Source organism: Montipora capricornis, chromosome 4 (genome assembly GCF_036669925.1).
Source record: "Montipora capricornis isolate CH-2021 chromosome 4, ASM3666992v2, whole genome shotgun sequence".
In the NCBI taxonomy this organism is placed as follows: Eukaryota; Metazoa; Cnidaria; class Anthozoa; order Scleractinia; family Acroporidae; genus Montipora; species Montipora capricornis.
In genome coordinates this window covers 46,310,491-46,330,490 of record NC_090886.1, presented here as the reverse complement: position 1 = coordinate 46,330,490, position 20,000 = coordinate 46,310,491, and the positions used below count along the sequence as shown (strand labels likewise).

Genomic DNA, 20,000 nt, shown 5'->3' with positions numbered 1-20,000 from the left:
TGGCCGCCATTTTAGTATTCTTGTGTTTCGTTATGGCCTGGTTCAAGGTTAAATATTCTTTTGAATTTTACGTTTGAAAGCGAGGCCATAAGGGCGGCCATTTTGGAATAAGGTGTATTGTCACAGAATCATAAACGAAGTAGCAAGTAAAAATGCTCGACCAAACACATCGCACGACTTTGTGCAAAGGGGCCGCTTTCTTCTCACAACGAGAGAAGATTAACAGGGGAGCTGCGTAATTGTCTTCATCTTGTCTCAGTTCATGATATAGTACTCAAGCTTAAATTAGGCAAGGTAAGCAGAGAATTTGACGAATACAGTTTATTTCCTCGATCCTAAAACATATGGATTCTGATAGTTTGCAGGCATTTTATTAATTTATCCTGTATAAACACAAAGTATCTACAAGCGAACGAATAGCTTACTTCAGTCCGGTCCAAACTTTCGTCGACAATAAGCACAGCCAAAGTGCTGTTAAATAACGAATCTTTTTCTTCTAGTGAATTGTGGAAACACTTATCCATAGCGGCTTCAGCAAACACGTATATAATGTTGAATTTCCCTTGATGGATATCGTCCAAGCAGACCGCGCTTTCTTTTCCACTTGATCGCGTATAACGCTTCGTAATGGCGAAATCACGATGATGTTCTTTGTTTTCTTTTATTTCGAACTCCGCACATCATGACAAATATCTGAAAACTTTAAGCTTTTTCCGAATCCTGTTGGCAAAACGGCCATTACATCTATACTGTTAAAAAGGTGGCGCATTGACCGTTCTTGTTCCCTTTTCAACGTAAAACGGAGACCCGATTCGCTCGGCTTCAACACAGGACTTCGCTCAAACAAGATTCAAAACCTTCCACATCTTCCGCCATTGTCTTTGTCACACTAGAACTAAAAAGAAATACTTTGCTCGAAAATTTGTCACCTGTCAATCATTGTGACTGTGCTACACCAATACATACATTCATACTTAATTGACCGCTCCCCATAGGGGCTTTTCAGGTCCAAAGTGCAGATGGCAAGTTGACCCAGGGGCAACCAGGATCAAATGCATCGCGTGGTCAGAGCGGGTCTTGAACCGGGATCTCCGGAATTCAAAGGCAAGCCCCCTAACCACTGTGCCACACTGCCTACTCAGAAATCAGAAGCCCCCGTTCGTGGGAAAACTGTGGGTGTTCTAATCACCGCAAGGATGAGTGGAAATACATGGGGAGCGCATAAGAATGGATTCAACCTATCGGAGCTTAACTCAATATCCCGTGGTGTATGCACATTTGTGACTACCAACAAAAATACACCCGACTGGTTAAAAGACAAGTTGTAGCAAACGATGGACTTGAACTTCGCTTATTTTCTTTAACAAGAGACTTGAGGTCTTCGATTCGTTTTCGGGGTCTTATAGGGTCTTCGTTTTCAAGACACCCATTGACTAATATCGCCGGAAAAAACGTGTGAAGCACTGATGCGCTCACCACTGATGTGGTCATGCATAAATTTAAGAGTGCTCATCGATTCTCCGACCCGAAATATATAGACTACAAACACGGACTGGATGCAAAACAAAAAATAAAATTAAAAATAAAATTAAATAAAAATTAAAAAAATAATAAGTGAAGGCAAAAAAAAACATTATTGTCTAAGTGTTCATTTATTTCATCATTTACTGAAGTAAGGTGTTTCAAGAAGTAGCTTCAGGCTTTTCAAAGGCGACTGTCATACCTGTTGAGCCAGTAGACAGGAGCAGCTTTGATGGGTGAGGTTGGTTCACTGAAACCATATGACAGGAAAGTGGTGTAGGTGTTTTTAGTTCACGCTATCCTTGGTTGTTTTACCAGACTTTTTCTAGACTTTTTCTCTTTCAACCAAAGATATCACAGTTTTGTGGCGTTGTTATTGCCGTCGTCGTCGTCGTTTCTTAAGCTCCCATATGTTGGGATAAAGGAGTAGACTTTCGTATACCGGAACAAAAATGGCGGAAGACAAAAGAACCATTGTTATTCTGATAAGGTATTATTATGTTCGCTTTGTTTTTTTTGTTTTATGGACGTTAATTATTCCGGGATCTAGTATATGAAAGACAAGCCGGATAAAGACTGAAGCAAACTATTTTCACAGCATCAGGCAACCAAATCCCGGTTTGGTACAGAACGGTGGAATGCGACCCGAGTATCAAACGTTTCTATGTGGAAAGAACGCGGAGCCGTATTCCACTGCCACATGTTGGCTTAGAACCCCTCTCGAAGGCGGTGCAGCTGAGGGATGCCTTTTCGTCGCAGCGATATCCAAAAAGACCTTCAATTGAACTGCGCAACTGCGAGACCTTTTGATCCGACTTGTTTAGTTCCTGTATACTAATTGGACACTCGGTTCAGGAAAGATTTTCTTACTGAAGTTTCTATTATTTCTTAAACCATTTAACAGCGCCGTCAGAGACACCCAAGGCTCGAACAAAGCATTAGGAGATGGCGAGACTAACAATACTGTGAAAAGCTTTGGCTAAATCCACGACGACAAATGCTGTCAGTTTCTTCCTTCCTATTTCCACATTGAATGCTTGTTAGCTTCATTTGCAAGTCTACATGTGTAATCAGCTTGTCACAAAATGTGTAACCAGCCGGTTCAGATGAATTCTACAGAATGTATGAAATCATTTCATGGCTGTCCATGGTTCAGGGCTCTGTGCTCAAATCCATTGACGTAGGTGGTTACAGTTTTGTGTTTCAGTCTTTTTCTTTCAAGAGTAGTATGATTTCAGATTCCTTTTAACGTGTTGGGAAGATCGTCGACCGCAGAGAAAAGTTCAAGTTCACTATTTCCGTCAATATTGGCATGATAAAAGGCAGAGAATCCTTCATAGGGACTTTACGCCGTCGTACCTTGTTCCAAGAAAACAACTCTGAAGCCCTGGACATCATGGACTACAGGATGTCCAGGTTATTGATAAGGTTCACACTAAAGATAAACTGGCTGCAAAAGAAGAAGAGTGGGCATGCAGATTACAAACGTTGAGACCAGACGGCCTCAACGACAGCGGCTTCTTCTGAAGCCAGAATCGTGTCGCCAGAAAACGGTAGTTACTAATGGTGTTTCAGCTGGTGTTAGCATATAAATATAGCACGCGAACGCTCTTTTACACGTTTTTGTTGTTGTTGTTGTTGTTGTCGTTATTGGGTTTTTGTTCCCTTACAGTTATTATTGTCGGTTTTTATTATTTATGCCGCTTTAGTTTCATCTTTTTCATATGCGTGCGTGCGTGCTATGTGTTAATCAGTCAAGTTTGTTAAGCTTTATAGTCACTCGTACATTTTGCAGCTTAAGTAGCGTGTAGTTAACGTTCTTGTGTAACGGTTTCTAATCACCCTGAAGAAGGCCGTCTTGTGCGGGCAAAATATAGGTGTAAACTAAAGTTGTGTTATCTCTTCATTTGTAGTCTATTACATATAATATATATATATATATATATATATATATATATATATATAAAGAGAGAGAGAGAGAGAACGAAAGAGAAAAGGATCGAGACTCGTGCAATAGTAGACCACACGAGACAACCAATAACTGGCCAATACAGCGTATGGTTGTGACTAAACCCAGAACTTCAAGATTTCCATTTTTAAGGTACAATAAATTAAAAACTAGAGAAAAATGGGGCCAACACGAGCGAATGTCGCGCAATCCCCGCTAAGACATCATTCCGAAGCCGCTGGCTGGTTTTGTTAACAAACAGGAGCCAGTTGGCTATCAAGCAACCACTTAGAAAGAAGTCCCGTCATTCAAAAGCGGACACATTTAGTGGGGAAAATGAGAGAGGACTGCACGGACCAATCATGCAAAGCTACTTCAGCACATTGATGAATTAAAACAGAAAATTAAAGACGAGAAGCACAGCTGCCCTTAGCAGAAATTCAAACAGAGCTGTTGCAGGTGTCACGCAATAAATCAACCCAGTAAACGCCACAGATGTTTAAACCCGTAAAACAGGAACTTCAACAACACCAATAAAGAGCTAACGATAGTTTTTCCAATAAGTTTAAATGTTCGGATCTCACAACGTTTGATCGCAAGAAAACTGTCATGACACTTCGTTGAAAAGATGATCAGCATGCATTACTTTGATAAACCAGTTAAATTATTAATTCTCTCAGAGGTTTTCCGTACGCGAATTGTTAATTGCACTTTAATTGTAATGTGCGCTGACGTGTACAAAATGAAAGCAGCAATTGCATGGCACAAAGTCACCTTTCACTTAGAAATGATTGCCAAAACACGGCTTTTCTTTAAGTCTTGCAAAGACGGATGTCATACTTAAAATCGCTAAAACTTCGATATTATAGAAAACATATCTGGAAAAACACAAGTTCGAGGACCTGCTTTGGGATTGCACATCAACGTGTTAGGTGGTCAAGACAAATTAGAAAACAAACCGTGGCTAACAACATGGAGAAATACTGAAAACCATTATAGCGGAACAAAGGGTAAAAATGAGACGTGTTTGCCAATTATTTGCAAATGCGACGATGCCACCAACAAAAAGCGACATAATGACTAAAAATGACGCCGAGAGCGGAGTTATTAATGCTCAGACGTCAACGACCGAGCCATAAGAACTGACTGTCTCATTTGACACGATATACACAGGGAGCGGCAAAGATATATCACAACAAAGTGCCACATCTTCCATATTAAAAGAATACGTTCAAGACTTACGGAGATGATTGTGTGCACCAGGAAATTTAACTTCAGCCAGGTTAACTAACTCTTTAGTAACGCAGGTGGACAACCACCGAACACGATGACCTGTCTCTTAGCTTCATTACGTTGATTGACACCACATCCAAGAAATACGTCAATCGCAGCTGACACAGATTCTTAATGCAGCGTATCATGGGATCTTCTTTCATTTGCCGCAGTTGTCCTTCAGTGTTTATTTCGCCGCTCTTCCCTACAAAGGTCAGGTAATTGTTTACATTTTCTGTTCAATTTAACTGTTTAGGAGGTCGGACGACTAAAATAACTTTAAGATATAAGCAGACAGTCAACATCTTGCATTTCAGTAGTACCCGTAGACGACTCTGCTTCCCCTTTTTCTGTTTATCAGGGTGAATTTTGGGAAACTCATGGTAGTAACGAAGGCCGCATAATTTGAGACCCAACTGCATTCTAAAAGCCTCTCAATGGAAGTCGACTAACTTCATATGTGAAAAACAACAACGCTGGTGGTTTCAAGCCAGTTAAGAAGGTTGAAAGGCGTGTAAAACATTTCCGATTTGGCCTGCGCTCCAAAATTCGAGATCGGAAATTGGCTAATGCAGCCGCAAGATAAAGTTTGCTGACGGTAAGAGTTGTTTGGAAACAAAAATTCTTGACCTCATGCCCGACCAAAACAGGACAGGGCAGGAATCCGAAAGCAGCTTCACTCATGTCCCCACCGATCACTTTCCATACGAGATAACTGGACGAAGACCTAGTGGTCCAAACAGGTCTCCCTGTTGTGAAAACCGAAGCGAGTGCGTTGAAACAGAAAACTCTTATCAAACAGGCAACATACATTGATGAGTTTCTTAGTTAAGAGACTTCCGCCGTAACAGCCCTGACTAGGATTAGTTGACATCTTTAGTCGTCCGTCAAATTCCGGTAAGAACTTAAAGACGATGAACAAACCGCATCAACCGCAGTTGACGAATCCCTTGTCTTTTCATGCTTGTCCTCGCAAGTTCCTTGTATGCGAACAAGAACTGACGTCGACTTGAGCGAGAAAATTGCTTGCAGTTTCGGCTGACAGTAAACCTTGATCTTCGTACAGAGACGTCACACAAGTCTTTTGTGTTCTTGGTGGGATCCTGTTACTTGATGAAGGCATCTGTGATTTGCTAAACCCAGAAAACCATGGGGCAACAAAGTTTGAAAATACTTCTGGTGAAGCCGTCTGATGAAGGCAAACCAAAAGGAAGGAGTGTTGTAGCACGTATTTATTGACTACATAATTGAATGATGATTCACAGAATTGAAACGACATTCGCTGACGAGCCAAATGTTATGTCTGTGGACGACACACTTTTTCAGCGTGACCATTCACGTGATAAACAGCAGGCGATGATTCAAATTTTTTCACTCCTCCCTAAGAACATTCCTTCACGAAATGTAACTGCCCGGGTCCTGTTTTAGACAAAGAAAGCACATCAGGCAAAACTTGACATGCAGAAACGCGAATGCGATTCTTTCTGATCAGGTGAGGAACATACAGCTGATCGAGAAGAAAGCAGAAGCTTACCTTCGGTGACATGTGTTTTAAATAAAAGACAGAAAAGCAGCTACCCTTGCTTAAATACTTTGTACACATGAAAGTTCTCTTACGGTCGACATGGGAAAAGTGCACCAGTGCAGAACTAAATAACAACATAAAACTCTTGTGTTCGTGAACCGTGACAAAGAACATTAAAATTAGACGAGTTGCTACACACTAAAAAAAACCTGTAGACTTTGGAGCGGATAGATAACACGATTAATCATTATTCTTCGTACATTTCCACAATAGTCAAGAATTACTTTAATTTTGCTTCATCGGTTTCAAACATATAAATATTTAGTATTTTAGGAATTTCTAGTTCTTCCCTTAATTAATATGGCGACTGCGGAAGACAAAATCTATTGCTGTTGATTATGTAAAAACAGCTATTATCACTTAGTTATCGACAAGTCGTCAAGGCTACAAAAACAAACGAAGGCAAGGCGAAGTTAAGGAAAATATACGCGTTCCATTCTTCAGTGCTAATGAAAAACACAACAAAATTATTTTGGAAACACGCATCAACGCTTTCGGTTCAAAAAGCGGAGCCATTTCTTATATATCACCGAGAAGCTCGCCCAGTTGAATGGCAGCAAAAGACAAATGTCATGAAGTACAAATTTGATGAAAACTTAAACTTCCGTCCCTATAAAGCAAACCAGCAGAATTCACAAACAAGATCGAAACAAGAAGCTTGCAAAACCGTTTCATTTTAACGGAATGAATTCATACATTACCCACTATTTGGGGTACCAAAATGCCTCATTCGCTTAAATTTCTCAATGGCCATCATCTCGACTCCTTTTCTGGCAGTTAGATGAAACTGATCAGGTAAGAAAGGGTAAAATGTAACCTGATGAAGCACCGATTATGGCGGTCATAGAAGCCAACATATTCATGACAAAGCTTTATTCATGACATGGGGTGCGGCGGGAAGTGACAATTGCGTCACTCCTGAAGAAGCCAATAAGAGATCGAAAAAGACAATAGCGCTGTCAAGTCAATGAGTAATAGCCAATTGTATGCCGACAACACTTGGATTGAACGAGACTTCGAGTCACGATGAAAATAGTTTGTGATGTTCGATGAGCACTTTACTTTGCGTTGCTAACCAACTCGTGTGGAATAAGAGCGAATCTGGGCCACAGTTAGTAAGCGTAGACTTAGTTATAAAGGACGAAATTGTTTTTAATTTTAGCGAGGTAAAGAATCTTTGCATGGGACCCATTGTGGGAGCGAAATAAGACAGTTACTCAGTTTTTGCTGACGAGAGCTCCTTAGCACAAGCGAAGAAATGTCAAGCGCATCAAGTTATTCCACTCTTCGTAGAGCACAGCTAACTTACGAATATTTGCACACGAATAGGTAAGTTAATTTAGTGTTTGTCACGAAGTTATCGCTGAAATGCTGTTGATTAATATCCTTTAAATTCCCTGATGAAGGCGAGTTGTGTGAGAGTATTTGGAATGTGGTGGCGTGGGCGCCTTGAAAGCACATGTTTCGTTAAAACACGCGTAAGGGCAAACGAACGTATGAATGGGACTAGCTTATCTATACTCGAAAATCTTCCAAGTTACAGGAAGGTTCCTGTACTTTCCAAGATGCAGTGGACGGTATATTCTTCAAGAGCTATTCTATTTATTGAACGAATGCTTCGGCATTAATTTGAAATTCGCCATGCTTGACTTTCCACGGTCTAGCGGGCCCTACTTTCCCATACAGATGTAAATTCAAATCGCCTTATTCCCTCGGGGCTAAAAGTCGTAACCACCGTACTTAAATTAATGCCCTATTACAGTCTGACGTATTTTTATTAATCACTCACATGATTACTTACTAGCACAACACATGAATTTTTATTTGGAGCCCTCGCAGAGCTGGTGGATAATGCACGGTAAGAAAATTAGCCGCCAAGCGGCATTTGAAAAATAATCCCCTCTTAACAAATGTGTTGACGAATCCCTTGTCCTTTCATGCTGGTCCCTGCAAGTCCCTAGAAAATATACGAACAACAACAACAACAACAACAACAACATGTTTAAGTTTCAAATGTGCCTAAAGAAAGTAGCTTACCCTGCGCTAATCGTACTGCGTCACCCCACAACGAGCGTAAATTGCAAGTTTTGGCTTATTACCTTTCCTGAAGTTTGTTTTAACATTAAAATGGTTATCCTTATTTCATCCCTCGTTTTTTTGTCTGCTTCTCTTGTCCATTTGGTGATCATAATGGCATGGACTTTGCATCGTAATGATAATACAAGACAGACCTTCGTGAATGAAATAATGTAATTAGTGGGCATACAAGAAGACCATACAAATAATCATTGTTTAAACCAATGTTATCTCCGTATACTTTGTATAGGTAATCGCATGGGGCCGAGTAAATTTAGGGATTAATATCACTTGTGTTTTCAGAAGTTGCTGAAATTGCCAATTTGAGCAACTTCTGAAAACACAAGTGATATTAGTCCTTAATTTTACGAGGACCCATGGCGATTACTTGTTAATAGCACAGGGGGCAAAATTTTCTTAACATTGTTGATGATGCACTTCGAAAAACAATCAGCCAAGTGGAGTGAAAACACTCGTTCGCTCGCAAACAAGTCAACTACTTCTTTACGTCCCAAACGAGTACTGATGATTGCTATTTATATCCCCTCAGAAACGAGTACTGATGATTGCTATTTATATCCCCTCAGAGAAAAATTCTAATTTCATTCCTGAACAAAAGCAACAACGATTTAACCAAATGTTAGGCTTTAATTTATTTAATTCACCTGTGCTTTTGAGGTTTCTACCACTTGAAAATAACAAACCACTTAAAAACACGCATCCGTAAAAAACAAACGGCTTGTCCATAGAAAGAACTTCTTCAACCAAGTTTGAGCTACTTGTACCTCACAATGAAGGCAAAATGTCCTGTAACCATTTTTGGTGAGCTGCAAGATGCCTTGGTAAAAACGCGTTGGTGCGTTGAATAGTCATTGTTTTTCAACCTCACGATCCCATTACGCCGGGTGCCATGCAAGTCGATCCACGTCTTAAGCCTTTCATGAGAAAAATCTTTTTCTCTTCTTCTTATCACTCAAAAATTCACCTTCCGGAGTACCACAATCTGGTGAGTACCCTCTGTTTGACACTGTGACACCCGCTTTGAAAAATCCTGGCTACGCCCCCTGTATGTTGAAAGACACAGTTCGAAGAATACGAAGTTGTTTTGCTCAAAATGAAGAAACCAACTGAACGTGGAAGCGGTGCGTTCAGCCAATCAGGAGGGAGTATTTTTGGCACTCGACCAATCGTGAGCTAGTAATTTTGCTCTCTTCACAGGCAAAATTAAGAAAGAAATGCCCTCTTCATTAACCAATCAGCATTCAGTAATTTTGCCCTCTATGTTATTATTAGCGCATGTCAATCAGGGTTTGATACATTTGATTCTGTTTTTCTGCTCCCAGAGATGCGTCATCGCAGAAGATTGACATCTATACAGGTTTGTAGACAAAAACTAAAGGTTATTGGTGTGAATTTTGAAGCAGCTGTATTTCAAGGCATACCCAGTAGTGTTTTAAACATTTCGACTCTTAGAGTACACGAAGGCATAGAAACATTTTGGGCCAATCTTATATTAATGCATTTAATTATATGAGTAATTCAGTAAAGAGTGGAAATGTAAGTGGGAATGAAAGTTGTATTAATGGCACTGTCTAGTAGGCATGCTAGAGATCAATACTTCAACTGAACTACAATGTTGCCTTAAAGAGAAAATTCATTTTGTTTGTCTTAACCTTTCCATTCATTTCTTTTTTATCTTAACACATAAATCTGCCAATCTGAATGCATTTTTTTTGCATCTTTGACATAAGCCATAAGGAGAATAGAGTGGATTCACCTTGACCTCGCCAAATTTCAATCTTTATGGTCTTACACAGAATTACACTTTATCATGAGCACTTTCCTTGTGGGCAATTGGCCTAATTTTCTTCAATGGCATGGTCAATTCTGTGTTGCTCATGAGCACTCTTTCAGTGCTGCAATAGTGTTATTCTCACTGTTTTGTTGGGTCTCTTTACTTGTTTCTGGGTGCCCCCTACTCTACAGTACTCACCTAATTTTCATTATGAGGCCAGCCTTTTATATATCCTCTGTATAAGGACGGGGTTTTGCACTGCAGTGAACACTCGCAATAATAAATTTCAATCTTTATGGTCTTACACAGAATTACACTTTATTCATGAGCACTTTCCTTGTGTACAATTGGCCTAATTTTTTTCAATGGCATGGGTCAACTCTGTGTTGCTCATGAGCACTCTTTCAGTGCTGCAATAGTGTTATTCTCACTGTTTTGTTGGGTCTCTTTACTTGTTTCTGGGTGCCCCCCTACTCTACAGTACTCACCTAATTTTCATTATGAGGCCAGCCTTTTATATATCCTCTGTATAAGGACGGGGTTTTGCACTGCAGTGAACACTCGCAATAATAAATTTCAATCTTTATGGTCTTACACAGAATTACACTTTATTCATGAGCACTTTCCTTGTGTACAATTGGCCTAATTTTTTTCAATGGCATGGGTCAACTCTGTATTGCTTATGAGCACTATTTCAGTGCTGCCATAGTGTTATTCTCACTGTTTTGTTGGGTCTCTTTACTTGTTTCTTGGTGCCCCCCTACTCTATAGTACTCACCTCATTTTCATTTTGAGGCCATCCTTTAGATATCCGCTGCATAAGGAAAGGGGTTTTGCACTGCAGTGAGTACTCGCAATCCACCAATGATGCCTAAAATGTATTATTGGGCTTGAAGGCTAGCTGTGGGATGAGTTTGTTGGTTCTCTACTGTTACTAAAGTGCTTTTTCCGGGTTTGTGCTCTCATTGAAAAACCAGCAATTGATTTCTTCTGCTTCAAGGTGATTTTAGCCTCCTCCTCCTCCTTAGCCACCTCTCCCTTCCATAATTACCTTTTCCAACTTTGATAGACCGTGTATAAGAAGGCAGTGTATTTTATTGCACCCTCTAGATATGGCCACTAGATAGAGTATTCTGGTTTGTCTTCCCTCGTAATGACATTTCTGTAAGCCTGTTTTGTTTTTTAAAGTTTGGTTTTATCAACGGAGGTGATAATGTAAATTGACCACCGTACAGTGACTCTAAAAGCTGACGTTTCGAGCGTTAGCCCTTCGTCAGAGCGAGTCGAGGAGTTGTGGGTTGTGTGTGGTTTTTTAGCGGAGGAGGAGCTACGCTATCGGTGGTAACATGGCAACTTGGAGATTAAGGGTGCCGATTTGGAAGATGAATTTTTGTTCCAGATTCTTGCGGCTTTCCGTCGTACCTTGATGTAGGGAAAGGCCGCAGACAGCCATTTGTTTTTTGGCGTGGTTAGGGAGATTAAAATGACGAGCGACTGGCTTGGATACATCCTTGATATTCTTCTCAACATCGCGAAGGTGTTCGCGGAATCGGTCGCCTAGTCGTCTACCTTTCTCGCCAATGTGTTATTTCTTGCCCAACGTACAGGTTATGCAATAAATGACATTAGCAGAGGTACATGTGAAACGATCGGTGATCTTAACAGATCGCTTAGATCCCGATATTTTGCTAGTGTTAAGTGTGAAAGGTCCTCGATTCGCTCTGACGTCAGCTTTTAGAATCTCTGTACTGTGGTCAATTTACATTATCACCTCCGTTGATAAAACCAAATTTTTGTACACTACTTCCCCACCGACGCAGCACCACAGTTTCTTTAGAAACTACCCCCGTCATGTCTTGTTTATTGTCTTGTAAATAGTTGTCACCGACAGTGACTCCTACTTCAGGCTCACTAAGTCCTGAGGGTACTCTAGAATATGGCATGTTGCACAGTGGTGAGTTTGAGATACCATAACAATAGCCATTCTCAAAATTGTGTCAATACCGTGTTTGTAGTATAAATTATTATTAAGTTGAGACATGGTCAGTTTGATTGTCCCCATTTGCCATGAAGCTGTTGTAGTTTACAAGTGTGAATCACACAAAACATAGTCAGCTATGATTGCATTTACTGTACTGTGCCCCTGCCCAGAAAGGGAGAATCGTTCTGTGGGGCCGTGATTGATGACTTGGTCAGTCACAGGGTAACAGGATGGTAGCCCTTTGTTGTACTTTAGGCCATTTTTCTATCATACTCAAGTAATTGCTTTCATTGGTTTATCAAACTTGGTTTTTTTCAGATTAGCTTCTCATAAATATTTATCGGAAATGTACTGTTCTACCTTGCCTTGTTCATCTTTCTGGGTTCCCTGTGCTGTAGTGTGCATGCCTTGCGAAATAATAATGCAGTAGGTCCCAAATCATTTAAGACTTTGGCTCGAGAGTGCTGGAAAGAGAGCATAAAAGTTATTGCTTGTCCGATCGCATGTTGCAACTTCTGGTGGTATATTTTGTATATTTCTCCAGGGGTACTAAGGTGCGCTTGGAAATGTCTTTTAACGAGTTTCTCAAAGTTTATGTCGTCTGGAGGGAAAGCAACGTGAAACATTTCCGTGACGTATTCTTTCATCATTATATGGTTGTCGTGTTTGACTTTGGGATGGCATTGTATTTGCCAACAAAGAAGGCGTTCGCAAGCCCATTTATTCTAGCGGCTACATGCAGGCATTTAAGGCCATTGTTCACTGGCATCGTTAGACCGCATAAAAATCCAGTGTTGCGACTAACGTCGATTTCCCTTTCGTAAACGGTCCATGCTGTGTTTTCACCCTAAGACGCATAAAGAAAAGCTGCAATCACAGGCGAACAACCCCCTGTTGGTTGTGTTGTTATCGATGTAAGCAAATAATTCACTGAAAGATCAAACGAAGTGGCAGCTGAGTCGTGTGTTATGTTTTTGTGGTCGTTCCGAGCTGTTTTAGTCGTCATTATGCGAGATCTTTTCTCGACCGCCAGTTAGAGAGTCAGGAAAATTGACAAGGCAGGCAACACCGAGCTGCCGGCCGGTGACCTCGTCTTGTTCAAGCAGGAACTGACGCCAAACCAGTGAAATTCTTCTCATCTTAAAAATCACCAGCATTTGAGTCTATTCGAATCTACTAATCAGTGCAACGCGACCCTCCACTAAGACATGGTAACCGTAAGATGCGATCCCCTGTCGGAGAAGTATTCGTTATCCTTTAACACATTCGCAAGGCCGCAGTCGTTGATATCTCATTTCGATTCAATTTTATGACACATTTTGCCATCTATCTTTGGAAGTAAAAATACAATTTAAAGAATGTGAAAAAGGGAAAAAAAGGATGTCTTGCAAAATTTTGCGACTTACAAGTTCTTTGTTGTAGTCTTGTTGCTTATTGCAACTTTTTACAATATATTAACATCGGCGACATTCTTACCGATTGGACTGTCATTATTTTGCGAAGCGACTCGCGGCTCTTTCGGATTCTAAAGTCGGCTTCGCCTTATTTTGGAAAGGTATGTTGTAGTTGAAAGTCTTAGTTGTAAAATGTTCAAACCATTTCAATTTTGATTGGTTTTTGTTTATTATTCATTATCATAATCTTAAACAAAGGAAAATCAAAATTGAACTGGTTTAAAAGAATTTCAACCTGGAAAAATTTGAACTACTACAGAGGTGTCTCCAAAAGGAAGTACTAATTCGTTGGAAATTTGCTTGTTGTAAACCATTGCGTTTGAAGAAAAAGGCCACTTTCCCAATAGATATGCATCGGGCGATGTATCCTACCAACGTGTTCACCCGTCCAAGAACTAACCGTACTCGACAGAGCTAAACTTTATGAACAACAACATGGCGTAATTTTAGATGGTCACCCATCTTAACCTCTTACGTAACTAACCGCGCAAGACGTGGCTTAAGAGAAATAAAGGGCTTGAACTCGCACAACATATAAAAGATAACTCGTTCACAAGTGTCTGTTTGTGACTTTGCACAAACGATGATCAACGTTTCGGTTTGAGTAGGTTTTCCTATGCTCTAATCAGCAGTCATGACCATTGAAATTCCGATAGGTAGTCTGCTTAGTTCCTGCCCTCGTAAGAATGGACACTTCCTTTTTTTCCAACAGATAAGTAAACCATCGAATGTCTTCAGGTTATTCCCATATGGTATCCACATGAACTGCCTACTTTTTCCTTTCGTTTTAACACTGCTTCTCTTGTTTTATATGCTACTAAAATACTCGTACGTGACAACTACAGTGCTCTACACATAGTCGGCAGCAGCTTTACAGTGATACATTCTATATCCCGTTGGAAATAAGTTGATAAAATATTACCTGCTTTCAACAGCAAAGGCAATCTCAAGTTCTGTCTAAGACGTGCAAATGATGCACACAATTTGAATCCCCTCGAAAAATCCAGCTAGGTAATATAGTGCAATGTTAAACACAACAAAACCAATTAGCACCACGATCTTCGAATCACTACTCACATGTACGCAAAGCGTGCCTATTTTTCAATTGAAGTTGTCCCTTGATATTTCTTTTGTTACCCAAAGTCAAAGTCTCCTAATATCGCTGGTACTGTCATGTGGTAATGCTATATGTGCAAAGAGCATTTTGAATTTGAGTGATGCCTTGGGATGGCTCCAGTTACTTTGCCAGAACGAACACCGGAGACAGACCCCAGTTCAGCATCACAACATTTACTGTTACCTTTCTTGACGAAACACCTCATTTACGCCATTTTAAAAGTATTGCTCAGACCGTCCTTCCAAACGTATTCCTTCAATCCTCTGTCTCCTGGTTAGACTTAATTCCGACCAATCAGAGGCGAACCTAGTTTTAAAACGTTCCAATTCCGTTCCGTCGACAGACAAAAGGTACTTTCGATATAAGATATGGTTAATCAACACTTTTGCAGCAGAGCTGAATTACAGTGCGGGTCAGAAAATTACATACACAATATAAAAATGATATTACAGCAATTTCTTATGTATGGATAATATAAATAACACCTAGTAAATAATATTTCAACAACGTACACACACTTTCATTACATACAATATTATAATCACATAACTATAACTATAGGCGACAGCTCAAGGGCAAATTCTTTCCATACACGTTTTGGGATAGGATCAAGGCCAGGAGACTTATTCATTTTAATTTGGCTTAAGGTAATGAACACCTTGGAAGGTGAAACTAGAAGATCCTCAGGAACGGGTGTAACTTCATGGCTATCCATAAATAAGGGCTCAAAGTGACATGTTAGACCAAACAGAAAATTATTGAACTTATCAGCTAACATATCAACAGATGTGATGTTGGTGTTATCAGGTAATTGATGCCACCACTCATTAGATGTGTGGGTAGACTGCCAGTCTTTTTAACTTCCTTCCACCATTGGGAGATATTACTTTCCTTCAGTCTGGCAACCTTACTACAGGCAAACCTCTATTAAGCAGTCACCCTCCGGAAATAGCCAGGTGACCGCTTAATAGAGGTTTCCTAAAATCAAACCCGTACTGTGGCAGAAATTGATCAGGGGCCCGTTTCTTGAAGGTCCCGAAAAGCCGTAGCAAAATCTCAAACCTTTCATATCTGTTTCATACCAGAAGTTCAAGGCCTATACACTTCTGTCGTTAAATACTGATCAACTAATTTACATTTTATTGTTGACAACAACATAAACGCAATAAATGATAACAGTATTTCCATGCGATTATCAGTTTGAAGGTTACAGTTTTTGTTGTGTCTGGCTGCAAAGGAAACTGATAAAAGAGGAATTCGACGTGTGCGCCGGTTGACCCACCCACGCAGACTTGTATTTTTACACAGGCAGGCGTAGGTTGCGTTTGAGCTGCGAAAGAAACTGGACACGCTTCGCTCATCTTCCTGTCCAAAAATATGCCTCTTCGAAGAGACACGCTTCGCTCATCTTCCTGTCCAAAAATATGCCTCTTCGGATTCGCTCTGACGAAGGCCTAACGCTCGAAACGTCAGCTTTCAGAATCTCTGTACGGTGGCCAATTTACATTATCAACTCCGTTGATAAAACCAAATTTTGTATACTACTTCCCCACCGACGCAGCACCACAGTTTCTTTAGAAACTACCCCTTCATTCTCTTATTGATGTTTTCTTGTAACAAGGTGATCGTTAAATAGAGGTGATTCACAATAAAACTAGTCATTTGTGAAATACAAACGGTGACCGCGTCGTTTTTTTCTCTTTCGTAAACGGTAGTTGCCATTTCTCAGAACGGTCGTTGCCATTTGAAACGGTCGATGCCATTTTTTAGCTCTGAATTACACTCATTAGGTCTAAGAACTCAAAAGGTTTCGGTTACTGGGAGTTGTGTCTCGCTGGTCATACGAGTTAGGGTTCGCGTTAGGGTTCTGTTTAGGGTGAGGGCTAAGAAACCGAGTTCGAGTCTTGAAATTTTCGGACTCTTTTTTCCCTCTAGTTTTCCTTTTTTGTCTTAATTTTTGTAAATATTTTGTCTTAGTTTGTTTCTGTTAATTTTCTTTGAAGTGAAGTGTGTAGTCGACCGTCATAAATGGCATCGACCGTTTCAAATGGCAACGACCGTTCTGAGAAATGGCAACGACCGTTTACGAAAGGGAAATTTGCGACCGCGTCCGCCTAATAGAGGTGACCGTTTAATAGAGGTCAAATTTACAGTAAACATGGGAAGCAAATTTCGGGAAATTGATAGGTGACCGCTTAATAGTGGTTCGACAGTAGTATAGAAGATCATTTTAGCTTCTTTACAACCTCTCTGTCCATTATTGCGATAGGTCTTAAATTGAAAGGAATCCTTCCCATATCTCGCCAAGGCACGTTGTCTTGGCGAGATATGGGAAGGATTTTTATCAGTTTAAAACTTGTAAACACGTCCAATGTGTTGGAGGAATTTCCAATTATTTTGTCATTTATTGCTTCCCAAGCTAATTACAGACAGCAACAACACACGTGACTCTCATGATAATACGATATTACTACATCTTTTCACGAGACGACCTCCGTCACTAAGAACAGAAGCCCTAAACAAACGTCAAACTAACTTTCATGTTAATTCTGTAATACTGTCAACTTTAACAATTCGTCTCGAGTTGATAGTTCATTTTTTGTCTTTGACTAATCTCGTGATAAGTCTCGATTCATATAAACCTTACTTCATTCTTCACAAGTCGACAGCGGTCTAACTAACTCAGATAGCCTGTTTCTGATTTTAAAAGGGAGCCACCAGCCCGAAGGACAAATTTAATACGAGTAAGACTACACGTTTTCATAATATAATTGGAATTGTTAACTTTAAGTGCACTTGCTAATTTTAAAAATCTCTTAGTCCAGCACCATTGAAAAAATCTTGGAGGACAAGCTTAAATACTGTTAGCAATGCATTTTATTTTTTTTCCTTCACAGAACCGTCCGAGTCCTGCAGGGGGAAGTTTTTGTTATGTTTCCGCGATGATGGAGATGGTATGGATCCATGTAAGTGGTTTCGTAAAACGCGGTTCATGAAGAAACGCATTAGGTACATTCGTCTTTTAAGGAAGCGTCATTTTATGCTGCTTTAGCCGTCACGGTATTCAACAAGCCAAATAGCGGTTGCGCACGCTGTGGCTAGCTTTAGGTTTAGTCGTGCGTATAATATTTATTTTATTGCGATTGTAAATTTTTACGGTTCCCAAATACTGAGATGTGAAACTAAGTTTTCAAGACGTACCTTGAGTGCTCGTAGTCGTGAAGTTTAGTCCGTCTAGAAAACGAAGAACAAATTAATCGAAAGTCCTCGGATTTTTCTCGAGTATCCCCTAGTCACCGTTGAAAAATATCGCTTCAGATTTTTCTTACGCTGCTGCGTGAACTGAGTGTATGGACAATTTGGCCGCTGCCTGGTTTTCACAAATAGGTACGAGATTGTTTTAATTTATTCCTGATTTAACAATTGGATTTCCATGGATCTTTTTGCAGCGGAAGTTGCAAATGTAGTACAGTTTGGAAGATCAGTTAAACGTACGGTTGACTCGAGACTGATTGGACAGTATGGCAATGGGCTGAAATCGTAAGTACCATCACCTTCATATCTTGTGAATCTCACCAAAAACAAAGATTTTATCTTGCGTAATAACGCATGGAATGACTTCTTACACTGGAACTAGCGACTTCATTGGTTCTCTGCTATAGCGATGGCAGTAACTTGTGCTGCCCCGCAATAGAGCGCATTGTTACAAGCTTATTCGTCTCTTCTCTGTTTATCACATCATTGGGAAATTGCGGAATATAGTACCCTCGTCACGTGAAAACTACTAATGAAAAGTAAACTTGCCATCTTCCAGCTTTCGTTTTATGTCGTGTTGGCCTGTGAGTAACCTGGCTCAGTACAAAAAAAAACTAACTTGGCCTGTTGTTTTGCATTTCAGTGGGACGATGAGGATAGGAAAAGATATGATTTTGTTTACGAAAAAGTAAGTACAGGTTTCGATAATCGAAAGTTTTGCTATCTGGTTTGTTTGCTTTCCGATTTCCAAAGCACCTGCCTTGATCCTTGAACTTGGTAACCTAAGCTGCTTAGTTTAAATGTTGCCAAACCTGAGGTAATGTTGATCGGATCAAGGCAGAGATTCTCTGTCCAAAATGAAGACTTTGAAATAAGAATTGACGATCAAATCATCAAGAAAGTTGAACATACCAAATCCTTGGGTGTTACCATAGATGCCGCCGTATTTCGATTATTACAGCTCGGTTTACGACTGTTTGAGTGGCTACCTGAATGATAAGCTCCAAGAATTGCAGAATCGTGCAGCAAGAATAATTACAAAATTGCCTTTTGATACGAACTCGAACCACCTCCCAACCACTCTCGCCTGGAAGAGGCTATCGATCAATTCGATGAAAGAAACGTGAAGCCTCAATGAAGGGACATGCCCCGGATTACCTTCAACGTCTTTTCACTCAGGATTACTCTAAGTACAACTTGAGAAACTCTGAACTGGCTTTGGCAAAACCGCGAACTAATTATTTAAAGCGAAGCTTCTCCTATAGCGTGGACACATGGAATAACGTTCTCAGTAGCTTAAAAAATGTGGGATCTGTTGATCAATTTAAGCGAACCCTGAAGAAGGTATCCAAGCATATCGGATTCCCACGCGGCAATCGTGTAGAGCAGTTGTAAATAGTTTTAGTTTTTAACTTGTAAAACTTAACTGATGATTTTCCGTGTTTCAATAAAGTCTTATGACAACTACTACTACTACTACCACTACCACTACCACCACCTTCATTGCTGTTTTTGTATAGTCTACTATTTTACTCCTGACAGGGGCAACACCATGAGCTGTTTGTTTCTTTCAAGGACGTTCCATGAACGTGAAAAAATAGAAGAAGTAAGTCTGAACTGAAAAACTTCGAAATTTTCTTCATTGGTGTTGATTTGTACTTGGTGTTGATTTGTAAGTTATCATGGTCTTTTTCTTCCTTCTTCAAAGGTTGTTGTACCGATGCCATCTTGGGAATTGTCTTCTAAAAAGTCAACTGCAAAAACAAAGCGTGAACTGGAGAAAGTAAGCGTTTTTGTTCTGAGTCACATTTGCACTGGGTTTTCCTCTCTTCAACGTGAGCTATTTAACCGAAGGTAACGTTGCTGTTCCTTGTCTCTCGTCTAGCACCAAGTCGAAGTAAACCTCATTCTCAAGTATTCGCCATTTAGCACGGAATCACAACTGTTCGAACAATTTGACAAAATTGGACCAAAAGGTAAAATATTTTAGTGACGT

At 40.1% G+C, this 20,000-nt stretch overlaps 1 protein-coding gene and 1 long non-coding RNA gene across 4 annotated transcripts in view; one reads left to right on the top strand and one right to left on the bottom strand.

The window, feature by feature from the left end:
- Positions 1–355: 355 nt before the first annotated feature.
- Positions 356–7,184, bottom strand: LOC138047136 (uncharacterized). The gene is made up of 3 exons (XR_011131779.1): positions 7,028–7,184; positions 1,724–6,160; positions 356–895 (listed from the first exon to the last, which is right to left on the bottom strand). It is a non-coding gene; the product is annotated as an uncharacterized lncRNA (long non-coding RNA).
- Positions 7,185–7,383: 199 nt separating this feature from the next.
- The window catches only part of LOC138047134 (ATPase MORC2A-like), a 34,238-nt gene continuing 21,621 nt past the window's right edge, over positions 7,384–20,000 (top strand). Inside the window, exons 1-9 of one of the 3 annotated variants that reach the window (XM_068893862.1) lie at positions 7,384–7,655; positions 8,131–8,184; positions 9,746–9,780; positions 17,647–17,715; positions 18,199–18,289; positions 18,648–18,692; positions 19,547–19,610; positions 19,713–19,787; positions 19,890–19,980. In XM_068893862.1, the coding sequence (XP_068749963.1) occupies positions 7,585–7,655; positions 8,131–8,184; positions 9,746–9,780; positions 17,647–17,715; positions 18,199–18,289; positions 18,648–18,692; positions 19,547–19,610; positions 19,713–19,787; positions 19,890–19,980 (595 nt within the window). In that variant the 5' untranslated portion in view covers positions 7,384–7,584. The remainder of the gene's footprint in view (positions 7,656–8,130; positions 8,185–9,745; positions 9,781–17,646; positions 17,716–18,198; positions 18,290–18,647; positions 18,693–19,546; positions 19,611–19,712; positions 19,788–19,889; positions 19,981–20,000) is intronic. The other 2 variants (XM_068893861.1, XM_068893863.1) reach the window with 2 other exon arrangements.